The following is a 22,714-nucleotide window of genomic DNA, read 5'->3' on the forward strand; positions in this document are numbered from 1 at the left end:
CCCTCCCGCATTTGGAAGGGATTTGGAAATTTTCAAAACAAAAAAAAAAAACGTTGAAAAACACATTTAAATTCATAAAAATACTGAATATAGGGATTTGCTGTTATGTTGGGGTCTGTACGAAGACGTGGATCTGCATCGGCAATTTTGCTATAGGTCATTGCAATAATCAAATACAAAACTTGAAAAATTCGGTGAATAATGTCGCAATAACCTCAAAAGTACAGAATATATGGAAGTACCCTATAGAGAGGCTATAGGAAGACCTGTACCTCCATAAGCATTTTTCTGTCACAGGCTGTGGTACCCTTTACAAACTTCAAATTCCAAATATGAAAAAATTTCGGTGAATAGTGTCGCGAAAATCGTCAAAATACCGAATATCGGGAGGTACCTTAATATGGGGGCTACACCAAGGCAAGGACTTGCACAGACAATTTTCTGTCATAAGCTGTATTATCCATTACGAACTTCAAATACCATTTTTGAAACAATTCCGGTAAATAATGTCGCTAAAATCATCGAAATACCGAATATCGGGAGGTGTATACGAAGACTTGGACCTGCACAAACAATTTTCTGTCTTAGGCTGTAGTATCCATTACGAACTTCAAATGCCAAATTTGAAACAATTGCGGTGAATAGTGTCGCTAAAATCTTCAAAATACCGAATGTCGGGAGGTACCGTAATCATCAAAATATCGAATATCGGGAGGTACCGTAATATGGGGGCAATACGAAGACGTGAACCTGCACCTATAACAAAACATGGTCCATTTTAAATACCTGCAGACATAATATACAATTGAGTAAAATGTTATCAACCTACTTCATTCCGTTCGGAAGCTAGGGTGATTTCCACAGACGGACGGACATCGCTAAATCGACATAGAGTTTTATGCTGTTCAAGGATCTATATACTTTGTGGAGTCTAACACGTATATTTCGAGGCGTTACAAACGGAATGACAATCTTAATAAACCCTCCTTACCATGGTGGAGGGTATAAAAATACTGAATATAGGGAGTTGCTGTTATGTTGGGGCAATTTTTTGGCTATAGGTCATTACAGTAATCAAATGCGAAACTTGAAAAATTCCGGTTTGTAATGTCGCAATAACATCAAAATACTGAATATGTGGAAGTACCCGAATAAGGAGGCTATTTGTATAGCCCTGTACCTCCATAAGCATTTCTCTGTCACAAGCTGTGCTACCCTTTACGAACTCGAATTTTATACAATTCCATTGAATAATGTCTCAAAAATCTAGAAAATACCGAATATGTGAAAGTATGGTTATTTGGATGTAGAACAACATACTCAATTTACTGTCACCGGTTCTAGTACTTGTTAAGAACTTAAAATACTAAATTTTAAAAAATTTCGATGAATATAGCCGCAAAAATCATCAAAATACCCAATATCGGGAGGTGTTATTATATGGGGGCTGCACAAAACGTGGACCTATATAGCCCATTTTCAATACCAAAAGTCCTGCAGACGTGAAACACATCCGAATAAAATTCTATCAACCCACTTCATATCGTTCGGAAGCTAGATAGACAGAATGACGGACGTCGCTGATTCGAAATATAATTTTATGGTTATGTAATAGGGTGCCCCAGGAAATTAAAATTCCAAAATGGTTCTAAATTAGAAACTGTGTCCCAAAACTTACCTTGAGCAAATACATAAGAAATACGATTGATAATTATTTTATTTTCTATAAAATCGATTTAAAAATTAACCTCCATTTATGTATTTCAGTTTTTATCACTCCGACAAATAACATCCTTTTTGAAGTAAATTATAAGCTTACATATGAGTAAATGTTCATGCATTTTGGGCGATATTGTTTTAAATTTTACGCGCTCTACGCCAAAGGCAATAATATCCCAGCACATGAAAGCCAAGGTAAATTCCAACCATTGCCAGCAGATTAACGTATAGGTTTCGCTCGTCAAAACTGTATTTGTTCAGGACATCTGTGCCGGTGTGGAAACAGGGCAGGTTTTGGCTCTCCTCGAAACAGGCTGAAATAAATGAAACAAACATTTGGAAGGTCACAGTTTAATGAATATTTACCGACAAAAAAGTCGATAATAAATGTTTCAAAAGCTTTACGGACTATGCCTTTGCGTAGTGCTCAAAGAGCACAAGCATGAATATAAAAATATGTTTTCCTTTTTTATCTGTTGGTGAATTCATATTAAAGTGTTTGATGAAATAAGTTGTGTGGAGGAGAGGGTGAAATGAAAAATCTTCTTTATTAGTATTTTACACCTGACTGGACTTACTTATATTCTGTATACCCGACCATTGTGCTATGGTCATTGCTTCATTTGCATACAGCATCCACGAGAGAAACTGGGTCCAGTAAAATGCCCATGGCAAAGTGCTGCAATAAACAAGTATGGAATATCAAAATAATTTACATTACAGAGGCAAAGGGCTGACATTCATATTGTTAAATTAGGTACATCATTAATTTATTGAGAAGTTTAAATGTGTGAGAAGTGTATATAACCAAGCGACGTAGATTAAGAAGCCAATTGCTAATATAATTAACAATTGCTAATATAATATACAAAGTGGCATTTTCATATTTATATTTTATATTTTTATGGCATACTTTAAGGAGCTCCCAACAATTTTTATATCCTACAAAAAATTGTATTGAGAATTTCGTAAGTTTGATTGGGCCAAAAACAATTTCGTTGAACGATGAAGAGTAAATTGTCAAAATACCGAATATCGAGAGGTACAGTTACATAAGTACTACACGGAAACGTAGACCTGTATAAATACCTTTCTGCCGAGAAGGCGATACCTTTTGTCGACTCTACATACTAAATTAGAAAAAAAAATCCAGTGAATAATATGGCCATAATCATCCGCAACCGGAGATCGTTGGGGTCTACAGCGTGAGATAAAAAACTGCAACCAACTTCACACTGCTGTAATTTCTAAGCCACTCGTCCGACAACTGCTAAAATTCTTCCTGTGACAGCTCATTATATTGTTTACAAGCGTACAAAAGTAATTTGGTGAGAATTTTCCAGAAAAAAAGTTATTCGTGATGGAATTCCAGCGTGATAGTGTAATTTCTTCATATTTGGCTGGAAACCACCTTTAAATGTGAATAAATCTTTTGTATCTCGTATCACCGTGATACTAATAGCGTAGCCCGACGTCAAGGAACTGGACGGAAGAAAACAGCAACATCAGCAGAAATGGTTCGAAAAGTAAAAAAGCGACTTGATCGAAACCCGCGTCGCAGTGGCCGGAAAATGGCTCGTGAACAATATTCCATTCGTCAAATATTGAAAAATGAGCTCGGGGTAAGGCCATTGAAATTCCAAAAAGTGCAAAACTTCCACCGCAACAGAAAGAAAATAGACTCAAAAGAACTAAAGAGTTGCTTCGCTTGGCCGAAAGTGGTGATCTGCCGAATTTGGTTTTTTCCGAAGAGAAAACATTCGTTGTCCAGCAGTTTGTAAACAAACAAAATGATCGTGTTTACTTGCCAAAGAGGTCAGCTGAAAATGTGGACCTTCGGTTGGCCACCAGAACTCAAGCGCCGGCTATGGTGATGGTGTGGGCCGCCATAACAGCCGATGGTCGCTCTCCACGCGAAAACATTCTGGAGGGTGTATTAAAGACTTGGGAACGCAAACATTTTGGCCGCAGACCACCCACGATCGGGTACAAAATGAGGTACCTCGCTTCATCTCCAGCGCACAATGGCCACCAAAATCTCCGGATACCAACCCGTTGGACTATTGTGTCTGGAGTATTTTGGAAAGCAAGATTGGCACTAAAAAACACAAAAGTGTCAATGATCTCAAGCAAGCGCTTCGCCGGGAATGGGCCAAAATACCGCAGAGCAAAATTCGAGCAGTGTGTGACGGTTTCATTGGCCATTTGAAGGTCATAATTCGTGTCAAAGTTAACCAATTCGAGCAAGTCTAAAGATATTCGAAAATTTGATGTTATTTCCGACACTTTTTGCTTTTATTCAATAAAATTTTAAAAAAAGGTAAAAACTCCGGCGTTTGACTTTGTTACAGTTTTTTTTTATCTCATTCTGTAGATAGATAGAATTGAAAGACATGAGCCGAGCTAACGTCAAAACGGATTAATACGTTCCAATTTTTTTTGGACACAACATGAAACTGATTGTATTTTTAGGTGTTGTGCTTAAGTGTTGCATTTTCCTATTTTGAGAAAAACACTAATACATGCAGTATTCCTGCATAGTTTGGAAAACGTCTAGAACATTTCAGCGATAATTTTCGAATAAAAAAATAAATCTCTAACATCCTAAAATGGCGTATGGAACACTTAAGCATGACATGCGACAATTTGTACACCTACATACATGTACATACCTTATTTGAATGAAAATGCCAGATGTTATCATTATTATGTAATCGATGGGAACCAAATAGGCCATGGCAAACGGCAGCGAATTGAATGCCGTGGAGAAGAAACAACCACAGGCCGTGGCAACATTCATTACCAATATCACCGAAATGGCCGTTATCAAAAATGCAAAAAATGTTGGACGTAAACCGGCCACAAAATAGCAAATTACCACGAACAGAAATGGCTCCAGGATCATGCCAGGCAGCTGGAAACCCAAAAAAAATGAAATATGTAATGTTATATATCCATCAAAACAATCACTCCAACTTACCATGGCGCCTATTGTGGCTATGTAATATTCTGCCGTCGAATACAGGCCAGCACGTTTCTCTCGCATAAACAACGGAAACCCTTGAGGAAAAACATTAAGCACCGTATACATGGGATGGAATGTGTTTTCCGAAATCATGACAAATAATGCTCCCTGCACTGCCTGTACACCCATCTGATCCAGCTGGGTGGTGCCAGCGAAACATAGGCCAATTATAATGGCCATGGCCATTTTCTGGAAAAATCTCATCCATTGCAGTTTGGGATCTCTCAACAGACTCAGGGTATATCTGTACCAAATAACAAGTATTTTATTATACCACAAAGCCGATCGGAAGTTGTCGACTTCAGTGTCGAATGGGTATTCACCCGTTTCGGCCATGTGAATTTCCAAATTCACCAACATATCTCTCTGTTTCGCTGCCGAACTAACGGCAAACAGATCACACATATATTGTGCTGATCTCTGAGAAGCTTGTTCATAACCGGGATCTGTGGCCAGTACTCCGATGAGAAAATCCGCCGGATTATAAGCCTCCGGGCATGAGTACCCGTTTTGGGCAAAGAAATCCAAAGCATTCTGCGGCGATCCAGTAAAAGCCACCCTACCATCGGCCAACAAGAGAACATTGTTGAACATATCGAAGAGCTGGGAAGATGGTTGATGTATGGTACACAGAATGGTCGTACCCTTTTTGGCTAAATCGTATAGTGTCTGCACCAACTGTTGAGCACTGTACGAATCGAGGCCGGTTGTTGGTTCATCGCAAAACAATATGACTGGGTTATTGAGCAACTCGACGGCAAAGGCAAGACGTTTACGTTCTCCGCCAGATAAAACTTTTTCATCGTCTCCAGAACCAATGCGGGAGTTTGCCGCACCCAATAGGCCAGTGCGTTCCAAAAGATCTTGAATTATCATTTTACGTTCCTGTTTGCTGACACGACGATCCAAACGTAAATTAGCCTAAAAGTATGCAAAGAAGAACATACGTTTTTTTAGGTTAAGTACATTTACCTACAATATGAGCACAATAGAAAGGTACACTTTATAAACAGAACATTTGACTTGCAAATAGTAGAAAAATAAGTTTGCTGAACGGGTTATAGAAGTTTTAAAAAATCAGTCGGTTTTGTCAACAGATGTATACTCCCGGCCTTGAGTTATGATTATTCAAACTGTTGACCCTTTATGGTATTCGTATCTGACCTTAGACCTAAATATTAAGATGTGCCAGATTTGGACTATATCGACAACTTCCTATACTTTATATGAGTTATGTGCAAATTTTAGGAAATGTTGAAATATGGGTGAGGTAACAGATTAGTGGACTGAAGAACTTCATTTTCATACTTCATATAATACAGATAAAACAAGATAAAAAGTATCAATCGGTCCTGCCGACAGACTAATACCCTCAGCCATTGTTCGATTATTTGAATATATTTTGACTTCTGTTATGATTATTCAAATTGTTGACCCTCTATGAAGTGGGCTTTGAGGGAATGAGCCAATATTGTCTATTAAGTATCGGATCTAAATAAATAAGATATAAATATTCACTTCAATTTACATAACACATGTGATAATTTTTAGAAAATGTTAACATGTGCTTGAGGTACCAGGTATAGTCGACTAATACAGATAAAAATATTAGTATATTCAAATTTTGAAGGAAATCGAACATTTATATCCAATTATATGCGAAATCATAAATTCCATAATTATCCCAACTTTCTGGTTAAGAGAAATATTTAGATATAGCAAGTTGTAAAGAATGTCGATTTTTTTCCCCTTCCGGTACCTGTAAGTAAGGTAAGGGGTTCGCAGATATATATCATCTTCACAACAGATCCTGTATTAGCAAAAATATGTTGGATTTGCGAAATTTGAAGAGAGTCTGATGTTTATTTCGTTTACTTTGAGCGTTTTGTTTTTCTAAATCTTGAACCCTATGTAGGGGAGGTACCAGAAGGAATGGTCCGATCTCCACCATCGTTACAACAGATCGTATCTTGATAGAAATATTGAGATGCGCCAAGTCTGAATGGAATCGGATGTTAATTTCGTGTTTTATGAGCTTCACGAATATTCAAAAATTTGACCCTGGTCCTATCGGCCAACTCATTCTGGTATCTTCACACCGGACCTTGGGTTAATAAAAATATTGTGATTTGCGTAATTTGACGACAATGGGACTTTTATATCACATTTTATAAGAGTTGCAATTATTCAAAATTTTGACAATTTTTGGGGAGGTACTGGATGGAGTGAACCGATATAGTCCATTTTCGTATCTGACCTAGCACTGATGCAAATATTAGGTTGGAACAAAATCGGATTATCCTTTCTCTTTCTATGCAGTAAATTACGATGTACCAAGTTTGAATCACATCGGATACTCCCTTCGAGAGTTATGGTGTGCACCAGCCAGACAGTCAGACAGACGAACGGACGGACATCTCTAGATCGACTCTAAATATCCTGAAACGGATTTGGTCTAATAGATGTACCAGAGGTATCTTTGGAATTTCAAACTATATGCTTAATCAAAGTACTAAATTGACATCATTTGGTATTACGATAGAACTAACATCTTAACATTTGTCCTAAGAGTTAATTTTGGGAAGTAATGCTAGGTGTAAGAATTGTAAAAATGGTTCTAAATTTGGTACAATTCGGATTTGGATGAACGGATGTAGATGGAAAATTTGATATTCTGGTATTGGGAAAGCACCTGGCTTGTGGGTTGGAATAAAAAGGTACTTTTGGGAATGCGTATCGCAGGGTTACGAAAACTTCTAAATGCTACTAAATTTCTGATGTCAAATCTGAAAATTTACTTTTGGGTCAGTATTAGTGCATTCAGTTGACATTTGGGAATACGTACCTGAAAAGTGCGAAGAGTACTAACTAGTACTTAATTGGGTATTTTGGGAAAGAATAAAGTTAGAAATATAAAATTTGGTATTTGGTATATATGGAGGTGGATTTGGAAATACGTACTAAATAGTATTCAATTCAATCCAAAGGCTTTTTTTAAAGAATTTTTTCAAGGACCAAAGGACAAATAAACTTGGATTTATTAAAGAATATTTTTACAAGGACAAATAAACGTGGATTTTTTTATTTATTTTTTTTTCAAGAACCAAAGAATATTTTTTTGAAGAATATTTTTTCAAGGACCAAAGGACAAATAATCGTGAATTTTTTAAAGAATATTTTTTCAAGGACCAAAGAACAAATAAACGCGGACTTTTTAAAAAATATTTTTCCAAAGAACAAAGGACAAATAAACGTAATTTTTTTAAAAAATATTTTTTCTAACGCTAAAGAAATTGCCAGAAAATTGCCAGTGAGAGCTTTTTTTCATTTTCATTTTTTCCCCTCTCTCCTACAAAGAAAGAATTTCTGCCAGAAAACTTGCCTAATATAAATTCGGACTAGCTTCGCACAACGCAATGCTTTCACCTACATTAGATCTAGTGTGAATATAGAACTTACCGGCCCATTCTTTCTGGTATCTCAAACTTACGTCAGATTCGAAATGTAAAATATTAATCCACTTCCTCGGTACTATTCGAATAAAGTATCAACATTTTGAATCAATATTTTTCATCTTTTTAACTTGTTTACTTTTTTGTTTTGTCCGCTGATGTTCAATACCATTGCAACCTTATTATTTATAGTAAAATACACCATGTCTCTATTACAAGCATGAATGCTTGCTTAAGGCTGCTTTCCAAATCGTGTGAGAGTTATATGTAAAGTGATTTTTCACCCTTGAAAAAAGAACACTTTTGTAGCAGATTCTTAAGCACGACTAACAATTGTTAAGCCTGAACGAAATGCTAAACTATAACAAGTACAAAAGCTTAAAAACTCTGTTAACATTTTAAAAATACTGAATGTAGCCGTTTTTTTAGGGTCTATACGACGACAGTGGACCTGCGTAAGGAACTTTTGTCATAAGCCATTACAATACGGAACTTTGAAAAAATCGGTGAATAATGTAGCTCATATAGAATTTAGGTAGGAACCATTATATGGGGCTATACCAGAACGTGGACCTGCACAGACAATTTTCTGTCATAGGCTGTAGTATCCATTACGAACTTCAAATACCAAATTTGTCTCAAATTTGAAACGGTGAACAATGTCGCTACAATCATCAAAATACCGAATATCGGGAGGTGCCGTTATCCATTACGAACTTCAAATACCAAATTTGAAACAATTCTACTTCATTCTATTTCATTTCGTTCGGAAGCTAGAGTGATTCCCACAGACGTAGAAACATCGAAAATCGACATAGAATTTTATGCTGATCAAGAATATATGTACTTTGTGGGGTCTAAAATGTATATTTCGAGGTGTTACAAACGGAAAGACAAACTTTATATACCCTCCATAATATGGTGGAGGGTATAAATATATACACGGTATAACCCTATATAATATAAACAGATATATATATTATATTACTATAAAACTTTCCTTTCATGTAACAAATTGTGTGAATTGTGTTAAGCGCCTCAAAGTATGTTATACAAATGTTTAACATAAATGTGATAAATGTACCTTTACCTATGCCGCTAACATTATACATATACTAGCTTTTAGTAGCGAGAAATAAAGTTAGTTTTTTAAATGTTTTAAAGAATAAACCATAGTTTTCACCCTACCAACCTGAACAAGGTATTTTGATTACATTATCTTTTAATGGTTTATACTACAACCATTTGTGTGAATTGCTATATAATATCTACTGTGATTTACGAATATCTAGATTTGCGAAATTTTGAATTTTAAAATTAAAGTTGAAAATGAATTATAACTACTTACCATAAAATGCATGTGCTCCGACACTGTTAGATATCCATTAAACAAATCATCCTGATAAACAAAACCGCTTATGCGATGCATGAATGGACCGATGCGTCTGCCATTGATAAGAATATCTCCTTGAACTACCGTTCCAGCTAGAGATTAATTGATGTGAAAGTTGTCAGTATTTGTTGCCACAATTTATTTGTTGTTGTTGTTGTTGATTACCGCTTTATCTTATCAAGAAATGATGAGTTACGGAATTGTTATTTACCTGGTTGGCGATATGCAAGCACAGACATCAGTGTTGTTTTACCCGAACCACTGAAAATCACAAAAAAACACAAAACATATTTAAACGAGTTGTTTGGAAAAAAACGCTTTACTTTTTTATTTCAAATCATTCTAGTGCATTTTCTCGCCCCCACACACACTTCCATACATATTTATGTACATATCAGAAAAATACACATCATAAACTTGATATACTTTTTCTTATCTAGAATACACAAAAAGATGCTAAGAATATTTAATTCATATTATTGTTTTTATCATTGAAAATATTTTGATAATTTTGATATAATCACAAGAATAACAAAACAGTTAGACTTTGTCTTTAAATGCGTTAAATACGTATACCATCCACCATGCTGGTTTAGGTAAAAATATATTTCAAATCAGTTTTAGGTCATTTGGAGCCGATCTAGGGTTGTTCTGTCTATCTGGCTGGCTTGCTGATTCCCACGACAACTCTCGAAGGGTGTGTCCGATTTGGTCCAAACGTGGTACATCGTAATATTTTTGTCAAACTTACAACGAGTCCGAATATGGCCAATATAGGTCCACCCCACATTGTACAGGGTTGCCCATATTCGACAGACCTTTGGGCCAATTCCAATCGACGAGGCTTGTCCGCAGGCAACTTTTTTTGCGTCAATTGAATTTTGTACGGGAACAAATGCAAATCAATGCGAATAATCTGTTGTAAAGTAGACCGAGTCATGCCCAACTGCTGAGAACGGCGTTTTTGGGATGTTCTTGGGAACCTCTCAACACTGGCTCGTACGGCAGCGATATTCTCGGCCGATCGCCTTGGTCGACTTTTATATGGCCTCTTCGGATTAGAAAGACCCTTACCGGTCGAAAATTTTTCGTATAAACGCTTAATGGTGTTCTTAGAAGGCACACTTCTCACATTTTTTAATCTTTTAAAAGCACGTTGAGTTTTCACAATTGACTTCTTCTGCTGAATGTAAATTTCAGAGCCCTCGCGTGGCGTGTATTGGTTCATGGTAAAAATCTGCTTGGACTGACGCTTCAAACGCGGTATGTCATTAAGCGATGTGACATCTCTGTCAAAAGTTATGGCGTTGCCAGATGGGTCCGTCGAATATGGGCAACCCTGTACCTCCCCCCAAAAAATGGTTAAAATTTTTAATATTTATAACTCTTAAGAGAAATAAACATCCGGTTCTCTTCAAATATTGCGCATCCCACTATTTATGTCAGCACAAGATCATGTGTAAATATTTAACATATATGAACATTCCTTCCAGTACCTCCCACAACCACAACCGGTCAATATTTTGAATAACCCTAAATGAGCCTCAGATTATTTTCAAACTTGGCACATAGCAATATTTTTACTAGCACAAGACTTGGTGTGATGATGGAATATGTCAAATCTCTTCTTCCCACACAAGTAGTCAAAATTTTGAATAATTATAACTCTTATAAAATATAAAATAAGAGTTCGAATGTCTCTAAATTTCGTAAATCTAAATATATCTGTCAACACAAGATCTCACATGAAGAAGGAATAGAACGGATCACTACTATTGGTAGCTTCCTCATAACGGCTCCAAATTTTGAAAAACCACAAAACTTATAAAACGCTTAATGAGAATCCGGTTCCCACAAAACGTCACAACTTTCAATAACTATATCAATCATAACTCGTGAAACAAGGGAGAGATTCTTGTAGTATCTAAATATTTATCTCAACCAGAGATCTGAAAACCTTCTGGTCTCTCATTCACAAAAGGTTAAAATTTGGATTAACAACTATTCGCATAAAATTGGAAATAAATGTTCGATTTTCATTAACGTTTTCATCCAATATTTTTATTAGTATTGGACGAAGTGGAATACATCGGTCCACTTAATGTAGAACATTACATTTTCCAAACATTATATCTTGTCTCATATAAAGTGAAGGAAGTAGTCGATATAGTCAAAATCTGTCATGTTGTAATATTTATATCTGACTTAGGTCAGATACGAATTAGAAAATATTGGCCTACTTCTTCAGTACCATTCGAGGTCAACATTAAAATAATCATAACGTAAGTCAAAATTCATTTTGATAAACGGACATTGTTTTTATTTTTGTCTAATTCTTTCCAAACGGTAGAGGGTATTAAAAGTTCGGCCCGACTTAGGTACTTTTTATTTTTTTTAATCAAGTATAGCTTCGGGCCGTTCGCTGTTGTCCCTTTGAAGCCAAATGTGGTTGAATTTTTCTGAACAAAACTTTGTTCAACATGACCCGAAAACGTAAAGGCCACTTTTTGTTCATTTTGAAGAAGAATGTACCAAAATGCGCACGTTTTGGGTGCATCGGCTTTCCAATGCATGCGTGAGGTTTTATTTGCCGCAAATGTGACAATTTTGCTTACTTGCGTTCGGAGTTGACGAGGCTTCTCTTCTTCGAAAATCTGTATGCAATTTTCGCACACATACGTATACCCAACCATAGCCGTTCAGCGGAAGGATAAAGCTACTTATCTTTCAAATCAGACATAAGCAAAGTGTTACCATTTACGAAATAAGCACTAAGTTAAAAAATTTTTAACTTGCGGATACAGTGTATAATACATAATGGCTATAGCAACAATGTTTTGAGGTACAACACACTTTTTGGCCCAAGAAAAAAAAAACAACAAAAATATCAAATATCGATAGGTGGTATTATAAATACAAAAACTACCTGTATAGGCAATTTTCTGTCAACTTTCAATACTTCCGTTGAAAAATGTAAATAAATTCATGAAAATACCGAATATAAGATACGACAAGTTATAAAATACCGAATATAAGATACGACAAGTTATAAAGTATCAGTCCGTTTTGCCGACTTATGTATACCCTCCGTTTATTAAAATATATTTTTACGTGTATTATGATTCATCAAAATGTTGACCCTTAATAGGGGAGATACCGAATGAGTTGCCCCGTATTGTACAATTCGGATCTAACCTACGTCTAATATTAATATCGTTATAATTATTCGAAATTTTGACCATTTGTGGGGAGGGTACCAGAATGAGTGGGCCGATATCCCTGGTTGTAAAAGTATTGTGATATTCAAAGTTTGAAGAAAATCGTTGAGCTGGTTATAATAAGAGATAAGGTCCCGGAAGTAGTGTCCTTTATACCAGATCTTGTGGTGGTATAAATAGTGTTATGGCCGAAATTTTAAGAAAATGGGACACTAATTTCGCATTTTGTAAGAGATATGATTATTCAAAATTGTAAACTTTTGTGTATCGGAGTGAACCGATCCTTAGAATACTCTTAGAATTATACCCCACGCTCCACTGTGGTACAGGATATTGTCCAAATATTTAAACAAAGTGCAGGTCGCATTTATTGTCTGACTGAGATGTAATTTTCCACAAATCATTTGTATACCCCAAGGAAGAACCCTGTTGAAGTTAGTGATAATCGGATCAGATTTGGATGTAGCTCACATATATATCTTTAACCTATTTCAGGTTTATTGTGCACCAAATAGACAATATGAGCCCAAATGGAATGGATTTCGCCACATCCGATCATATGTAGCTTTAGACACGAAGGCCTCAAATTTTTATTAAAACACAAGAAACTCTTCCACAAAATCTGTTAAAAATTCGATATCCTCGATCATTGTTTTGCACGACATAAAGTACAAAAATGCTATTTTTTTGAAAATGAGACCAAATCGTTACGGCCCACTAAAGAATGGATGACTGGAGCCATGACAAAACTAAGAGACACATGGTTATATTTTCATGACTTTTTTCTAATTTTGATTTATCCGAATATTTGCAAAGAGGGCCAAACACATACATATACGACATACAATCTCCACATAATCTCGTTTACACCATTTTCTATTTTTCCAACAATTTTTTATTTATTATTATTATTATTATTATTTTTTTTGTGCACTAAGTGCGCATTCCAGTTAGGTATTGGAAACCGTGTCACTCTGGCACAACACGATGTGTACAATCGCATCTACATATATGTTTAAGTTATTGCTTATATAATATTACAACATTTTCAAGTCATTTACTCATATACATACAGTTCGTCAAATAAATGTTTCCGAAATGAAAATTTTGAAAATGTATCAAAAATGAATATTAAAGTCATGCACAAAATAATATACCGTGCAACAATTCAAATTGCAATTTTGTCTTTAATAATCGGCGTTTTCGATCGAAAAATAAAATTTTTTGTTGTAACCAACAAAAGTTGTTTTTCTAAATATATTTTTGCATTGCAAATTTAAAAATGAAATGGCTTCATTTTTTAAATTCAATGCAATATCGATTAACATAGTGCAACATTACGATAGACTGAGCTTATATACATGTCGGCAAAATGACCGAAACAAGTTCTTACCATAACACGTGTTTTAAGTTTTTTATCGAAATAATTTATTTGGCAAACTGTACAAGTAGGGCAAAGTTATGTCTTAGCTTCCACAAACTTACAACCGCATGCAGATACCCCTCTTACAACTGCTGCTACAGACTCACGTCCCCCACCCACCAAGTATTTATCAATGAATTTTCATAGATTGGAAGTAATCAAACCATGAATGATCGCTGACAACAATGCAGCAAAATGTGGATGAACTCACTAGTGAAGCAGGCGAATGAATGTAAAAAATAAAACTATTGATTACAATCGATTCGTAAAAATGAAATTTAAAACTTATTTGAATGGAAATGCTGAGCAATTGAATTGAATTCAATTATCTTCTTCTTCTTCTCTGTTTATGAAATTGCGAGGGGCCTTTGACACACAAGACGGCTAAAACTATAATCTCAAGATTTTATATCATCGATGGTAACGTGCCATTATAGAAATTTTATATGAAAGTTTCGAAGTCATTACAATAAAAATAGGCGCCTCATGGAAATAACGATTTAGGTATCTTCGGTCAAAATTCGAAGTCGAACTAGGCATGTTCGTCTGAATACTACTATCCAAGGAAGTATGCGATGTCCTTCAAATTTAGTGCATCCTAATAATTCTATGAAACTTAGATCGAGTTCTGATAGCTTCCCCACAAAACGTCAATATTTTCATTATTGAATCATTATTGAGAAAATATACAAGATCCTTGCGGTATCTCCTAAATTTTGAATTATTATTAGCCTTATAAACCGTCGTTTATTTTAACCTTGCGCAATCCGGCCTAAATATGAGACTTACTTACGGTACCTCCCCCACAAAGGATAAACATCTTGAATAATTCTAACACGAATAACATGCGAAACAAGTCAACGGTTTTCCGCAAGCTTGTATTCTCAATGCTTTGTTCAACAATAGGTCTTATTTGAATGTCCACTCCATTTGGTAGCTCTCTCTCATAGGTGTCAAATATTTTTAATATCAATAACTTGAAGAAAAGTAAAAAACAGATAAATTTATCGGAGCCGAACTTTATATACCTTCCACCATTCTACCATACGAATTTCAAATACGAAATTTGAAACAATACCGGTGAATAATGTTTCTAAAATCATAAAATTTCTGAATTTCGGTAAATAATGTCTCTAAAATCATCAAAATACTGAATATCGTGGGGTATCGTTATACGGGAATGCTATACGAAGACGTGGATCTGTATAAGCAACTTTTTGTAATAGGCTGGACTACACATAAAGAGCTTTAAATACGAAGTTTTTAACTATTCCGGTCTGTAATGTTCAATGGGTCATTGACCTGATGTCAAGGGGTCATTTACCCCTTGTCAATAGATCATTGACCACATGTCAAGAGGTCATTGACACCAAGTCAAGGGGTCATTGATCCCATATCAATATATTAAAGACCAATTGATCCCAAGTAAAGGGGTCATTGACCCTATGTCAATAGGTCCTTAACCCCATGTCAATAGGTCATTGACCCCATGACAAGGACTCAATGGTCCTATTGAGCCCTTGTCAATAGGTCCATGTCAAGTGGTAATTGAACCCATGTCAAGGGGTCATTAGCCCCATATCAAAGGGTCATTGACCCCGTGTTAAGGGGTCATTGACTCCTTATGTACTGGTCAATGACACCATGTCAATAGGTCATTGATCTATTGACCCCATGTCAATAAAGTGCCCTGGTCAATAGGTTCATGTCAAGGAGTTAAACAATGCTAGAGGGTTTAAAAAATGTCTCAATAATTCTGCCAACATTTGAGCGTCCCGCTGTATGGCTTTTCCGTCTTATGTACAGTAGTTGACTCTAATTCGACGTTAGGGAATTCCATCTAATTTTCATTATTCATTCGCCCCATATATGGGACCAAACTCAGGTTCCGTGTTATATTAGAACATTTCTGTGTGATATTACCCACATTTTCGATCTGAAGTAAAGGCACGAAGCCACATGAAGTCACATATAAGGTTTCTTTTTCCACAATTACATTTTTCATTTTTATAGCATACTGTCAGATGTTCCTCAGAGCTTTTTTTCGGCCGGGCCGAACTTTGAATACCCTCCACCATTTGAAACGAATTAGAAAATTTTCAAAAAAAAATAAAATCCATTAAATTTTTTTCAAACTGCTGAATATCGGGGGGTACCGTTATATGGGGGATATACGATATTGCGGACCTATATAGACAATTCCCTTTCAGGGGGTAAAGTGCTCACAGAGAACTCCTTGTGTGGATTTTCAGACAATACGATTTGAAAATGTGGCTAAAATCATCAAAATACCGAATATCGGGAGTACCGTTATATGGGTGCTATACGATATCATTAACCTATATAAAGAATTCTCTATCGGGGGTAAAGTGCTCACAAAAAACCCCTTCTGTACAATTTCCGTTGAAAAATGTGGCTAAAATCATCAAAATACCGAATATCGAGAGTACCGTTATATGGGGGCTATGCGATATCGTGAACCTATATAAATAATTCTGTGCTGAGGTATAAAGTACCCACATGGAACTCCTTGTGTGGATTTTCAGACAATTCCGTTGAAAAATGTGGGTAAAGTTATCAAAATACCGAATGTCGGGGGTACCGTTATATGGGGGATATACGATATCGTGGACCGCTATAAATAATTCTCCTCCGAGGTATAAAGTACCCATAAGGAACTCCTTGTATGGATTTTCAGACAATTCCGTTTAAAAATGTGACTAACATCATCAAAACACCGAATATCGGGTGGTACAGTTATATGGAGGATATACGCTTAACATATAACTCTAACATAATGTATAATCCGGCCTTAACTGAAATGTATATAGGTGGAACACATTACCAAAAAAAAGTACAGGTTTTGGCATGGAACCCATATATCGGTAGTATGCATCTTGATTTTTTAATTTTTTGTTCAACTGACTACACATCGTGCCAGAGTCATATGTAAAGTAACTTATTCGCATTTTATATTCAGCAGTGAAAACCTTATTTAAGCGGTGAAAAAAATTATTTTTAACTTAAAAGAAATACCCAATACACACTATATATTATACAATTCTAAATATATTTAAAATATATATGGACCATAAATATATAACAATGTATACTACACTACGAAGTGCCTCATTTTATTTTAAAAATTCTGGGTAGTGTCTAAGATTTTTCTACAGAAATGCCAGAGATAAATGTGAATAATTCCACTTCTCAAATTACTCTAACATGTTATGTAATTTTCCCAACATTAGGTATTTTAAAATCCAATTGGTTTGATGATTATTTAAGTTTTCCGAAACTTCTCTTTATACATACACGTTGAATACCTACGTTGGGTCTAAACTATTATCAAATTACTAATCTAAGTAAAATTCAAAAAAATCAATTCATTTTTCAAACAAAGATTTCCATTATTCTAACGATTCGAATGCTACACAATGACATGGATGGTGTGAATTAAAAACGAGATATGGAAAGAATTCAAGTGTTATTTCGAATATTCTAGTAAAATAAAAGATTGTATTCAGAGCATATTTTGTAGGTCGGTGTGAGTTGTGTTGTAGGTAAATATTAAAGGTTATCCTGTTTGTATACCCTCAACCATATGGCTACAGAGGGTCAAAAAGGGCATTATTGAAATAACGGTTTCAGACACTAGGTCTCTTTGAATGAAATATGTTTTAGAACATTTAAAGTCAATCTAGCGGTGTCGCTCTGTCCGTCTGTCTGGCTGGCTGGTTCGCTCCATAACTCTCGAAGGAAGTATCCGATTTCGTCCAAACTTGGTACATCGTAATACTATTATCAAACTAAGATCGAGTTCGATAATGGGCAATATCGATCCCCTCCTTCTGTTACCTTCCGAACAAAAGGTCAACATTTTAACACAAAAAATAATATACCTCATACAAAGAGAAAGAATCATCCGATTTGGTGGAAACTTTGCAGATCATTACATTTGCATCAACGCTAGGTCATATTTGCATCATGGAAAATATCGGTCCACCCATTTTAGTACCTTCTCCACAAATTGTTAACATTTGGAATAATCACAATCACGATTAGAAGAATTCTATTGTCTTCAAATCTGGCGGATTCCATATTTCTATCAATTATAGATCTTGTCTGTAGATTAGATAGATCTCACCACTCCTCACATAGATCTAACCCTCAAACAAAGTGTCAAAGTTTTGAATAACCATGGCGATCATAAAATGATTTTCCGCTTTCCTTGGTTATCGGCAGAAGAGGCCACTCATATGAGCATATTCTATATAAGAACAAGAAACAAGTTTTGGTCGGTTTTGCCGACAGATGTATACAATCAATTCATTTATTCAAATATATGTTGACCATATATGGGGATTCTGGAACTTCGTATCTGGCCTAATCCTGGTACGAACATTACAGCGTGCCGGATTTGAACTATATCGTCTACTTCTTTCACTTTATATAAGATATGTGAACAGTTTTGAAAATTTCGAAATGTGGATCGAAATGTCCCACTTCATCTAATGTTGAAATTTTTTACTCAAAATTGCAACCTATTGTAAGTGAGGTATGTTAAGGAGTAGACCGATAAATTCCCCATTTCCATCAGATCTCTGGTTGAGAAAAATATTTAGATATACGAAGTTTGAATAGAATCCCTGTTGTTTTTCGCATGTTGTGAGAGATATAAGCATTTACAATTCAGATTCTTTGTGGGGGAGGTACAACAAGGGATAGGGCGATATCTATAGCAAATATGATATATATCGGCCTCTTGCTGTACCGGATCTTGGGTTAATAAAAATAATAGGATGTGCTGATTTATAAAATAATATAATTCTTCAAAAATTGTACACTTAATAATGGGGAAGGTACCAAAAGGTGTCGGCCGATACATCCAATCTTCATTAATTTCATAGGAATTGGATGTTTATTTCGTATTTTATGTGCGTTTGTTAATGAAAAATTTTGACCCTTTGTGGGAAAGGTACCAGAAGAAATGGACCTGTATAGCATATATTCACATCAGATCTAGTGTTATTATAAATCTTGAGATCTGTGAAATTTAGTAAAATAAAATTTAGAGTATCCGATGCTTATTTCGCATTTAATGAGGGTCAAAATTTTAACCCGTTGTGGGGGAGTTACTTGATGAAGTTGGCCGATGTTATCCATTTTGACACCTGACTAGCGCTAGTAGAAATATTGGGATTTGCTAAGTTTACTATGGAGTTAAATAATTTCTTTGAAAATGTTGACCTTTTGTGGGTCAGAAGGAGTAGACCGATTTTGCCCATCTTCAAACTCGATCTTATTTTGGTAATAATATTACGATGTACCAAGATTAGATCAAATCGGATAGTCCCTTTGAGAATTATACCTAGATGTCAAATGTCCTGAAACGGATTTTGAGACAAGTTTTGGCCGTATAAAATGATATATACCCTCTGTAGCCTTATGGCTGAGGCTATAAAAATAGAATAGGGTATAAAAATAGAAATGTAAATAAATGCCAAAAGGCGTGGCATCTCAGAACTTTTGTATTCTTTCTTAATACGATTTAATGTCAGAATGAGAAATTCAAATTCATCACAAAACTGCCATGATTTTTATAACACATTTATTTTACATTTTTATTAGTCGAGTTATATTTTAACTAATTGCACATTTTTTTACGGCGAGAGAAAGTAAACAGACTCTTATCAGGTGGTGTATATAGACTACTAACAACATTTTCAAATTTCCTGGAAAATAATTTTAACAAATATTTTTCCCCGTCCTTTCAACGAAATATTAAATTTCTCGTCTAGTTAATGTTGTAGGTTGTGTAAAATATGTCCTCTTCGATTTCAGGCTTGGCTTACTTATTTGAAATCCTTTGTTCATAAATTAGTTTTAAAATAATCCTGCTTAGGTTCATTCTCTGTGGACACAATCAAAGTAATGCACTTCATAGAACTTTCCCATTGTCTAATTTGGACCAATAATAACGTTTCCTTCACAACTATGACTCATTAATGCATTTTTCTTTTCATTTCACCACAAATAATTTTCATTAGAGCTTCAGCATTTTTGCAGCTTCATTGCAAAAAAAAGTAATTAAATGCACACAAATACACACACACACACACACGGAGACACACCTTGAGCCCATCAACGCCATCAAGTTGCCTGGCTGTACAGCACCTGTGGAATTATTTATAATACGTTTCATGTTATACAAACTGGCCGAGGAGCCATTTTCACCGGCTCACTATGGGTTTTTTTACGTTTATTTTGGCATAAACTCTAATTTCAAAGCTATTGAATTGAAATTTGGTTTGTATGCATTTTTTATGTTTCCAAGATGACCTACCAATTTTCATATGATTTGGGCCACTATTTCATATAGCTGCTATATAGCCGATCTGGCCGATTTGACCCAACTTTTTTGTTTATGAAGCTATTGAAGTGAAATTTGGTTTGTATTAATTTTTTATACCCCAAAGATGACTTACGAATTTTCATATGATTTGGGGCACTATTTCATATAGCTGCTATATAGCCGATTTGACCCAACTTTTTTGTTTATGAAGCTATTGAAGTGAAATTTGGTTTGTATTCATTTTTTATGCCCCCAAGATGACCTACGAATTTTCATATGATTTGGGGAACTATTTCATATAGCTGCTATATAGCCGATTTGGCCGATCGGCTATGATGATTTGGAGAAACATACTGCTCATTCATTACAATAATTATACTTTTGCTAAGCCATTTTGAATGTTTAGTTTTAAATCGCTCTAGTTTACGGATGCACTTTGGCAAATGCTTTTTTATATAATTAACAAAATCTTTCACTTGTTTTGATATCAAACGCATTTGGTCTTCATTTAAACTGATATTATTGATATTCTGTAACACATATTTAACAAGTGCATCTTCTGAGCGATTGTTGCTTCTCCAAATTTCAATAAGCGCTGCATGGACAAACACATGTTTATCTGCAAAACACGTGTTGGCACAAAATAGAACAAAAAAGGCTAGTTACTCATTAATTAACACACTTTTGTTAATAACTTGGCATTTATACCTTTTTGCAATGCTTTGCCATTCACAAGTTACACTCCACGGAACACAACTACAATTTATAGATTTTATATAAAGCTATACATAAACGAAACAATTCACAGTATTACAACAACAGACAATTATGACAAAAAGGGCACCTCGTCTCAATTTTACATACCTGCACTAACGTTTTCCATAATTACACATTTTATTTTTTTTCAATTTTGTCAAATCAGAAGCACTTGAACTTAGCTGATCTTTACCGCCAGTTGTACCAACACAAAGTGACTTTCAAACAGCTGACTTTAAAAGCTCGCCAGCAAAAAAGGGTTGCCACCCGTATTGATATTAAACATTTTTTTTTCTAATATGGGTATCTACATTTAGGAAATCAGTTAAATTTCAAAATATGAAACCAAAAAAAAAATGACTTTATGCCAAAAAATCATGCTTTTTACCCATAGTGCGGCTGTATAAACACACAAATCGCGCCAAACCAATGTCGCCCCTTGTTCAGAGGGTGACCATTTACTGTAGCTACGTAAGGGTAGACTACGTTCCGAACTGTTACGTTTAGACTCGACACTAGAACCACCGCTGCCGTTGCCGTTAATCACACTCAACTCAAGTTGGGCGCCACCACCGGTGCCGGCAGCAGCAACGCCAATCTGTCGAGGATCTTCCATTTCTATTAAACTTTCCTCATTACTCATTGCTGTTGTTATTTAGTGCTTAAAACTTGAACACCGTAAACTTAGCTAGCCGGTCACCGAATGCGTCTAACGAACTTGTCGGTTTAAAGGCTGGCGAGAAACTGTTAAACATTTTCTGTGCAGTAACTTAAATGCCACAAAGCTGATTTGAGGCGTTTTTTTTTTTTTTTTTTTTTGTCTTCCATTGCCATCTGTTGTGACGAAACGTTGTGTATATCTGGGGATCTCAAAGATAACATTGTTCGAGTTTTATTGTCTCTAACTTATTTGTATTTGCATGTGATATGTTGTTGTTTAATGTTTGTTTCGACACTAACTAATTTAGAATAACTTAGGTTTGGTACCCTACAACAATTGTTCCATTAACGTGTGTAAAATTGGATGGGAAGGGCTCCAGCTGCTCCAATATCTCCCACATGAACCGAAGGAATACAGAGCAAGTTTTCATCGTTCATTTCCTCAGACAGGCGGACATCATTAAATCGATTTCGGAATTCTATGGCCATCAAGAATATCAAGCTCCTTTACTAAAATATTGGCATAACTCAACAATTATCCGATTCGGTCCAAACTTGGTATATCGTTATTATTTTTATCAAATTTAGACCGAGTTCGGTGATGGGCAATTTCGGTTCACTCCTTCTGGTACCTCCCCCACAAACAGAACGGTTAGTCCGCTATTGTTCCAACTTTGCAGATCCTAATATTTGCATCGGTAATAGGTCAGGTG

At 35.5% G+C, this 22,714-nt stretch overlaps 1 protein-coding gene across 1 annotated transcript; it reads right to left on the reverse strand.

Annotated features, from left to right (window-relative positions):
* Positions 1–1,711: 1,711 nt before the first annotated feature.
* LOC101890684 (protein scarlet) lies at positions 1,712–22,078 on the reverse strand. Its single transcript, XM_059124498.1, has 8 exons — positions 21,738–22,078; positions 20,365–20,467; positions 9,801–9,850; positions 9,545–9,681; positions 4,700–5,665; positions 4,392–4,633; positions 2,298–2,398; positions 1,712–2,033 (listed from the first exon to the last, which is right to left on the reverse strand). Exons 1-8 carry the CDS (start codon positions 21,982–21,984, stop codon positions 1,858–1,860), a joined length of 2,022 nt encoding a protein of 673 aa, XP_058980481.1. The 5' UTR covers positions 21,985–22,078; the 3' UTR covers positions 1,712–1,857.
* Between the last annotated feature and the right edge of the window lie 636 nt (positions 22,079–22,714).

This window comes from Musca domestica, unplaced genomic scaffold (genome assembly GCF_030504385.1).
Source record: "Musca domestica strain aabys unplaced genomic scaffold, Musca_domestica.polishedcontigs.V.1.1 29, whole genome shotgun sequence".
NCBI lineage: Eukaryota > Metazoa > Arthropoda > Insecta > Diptera > Muscidae > Musca > Musca domestica.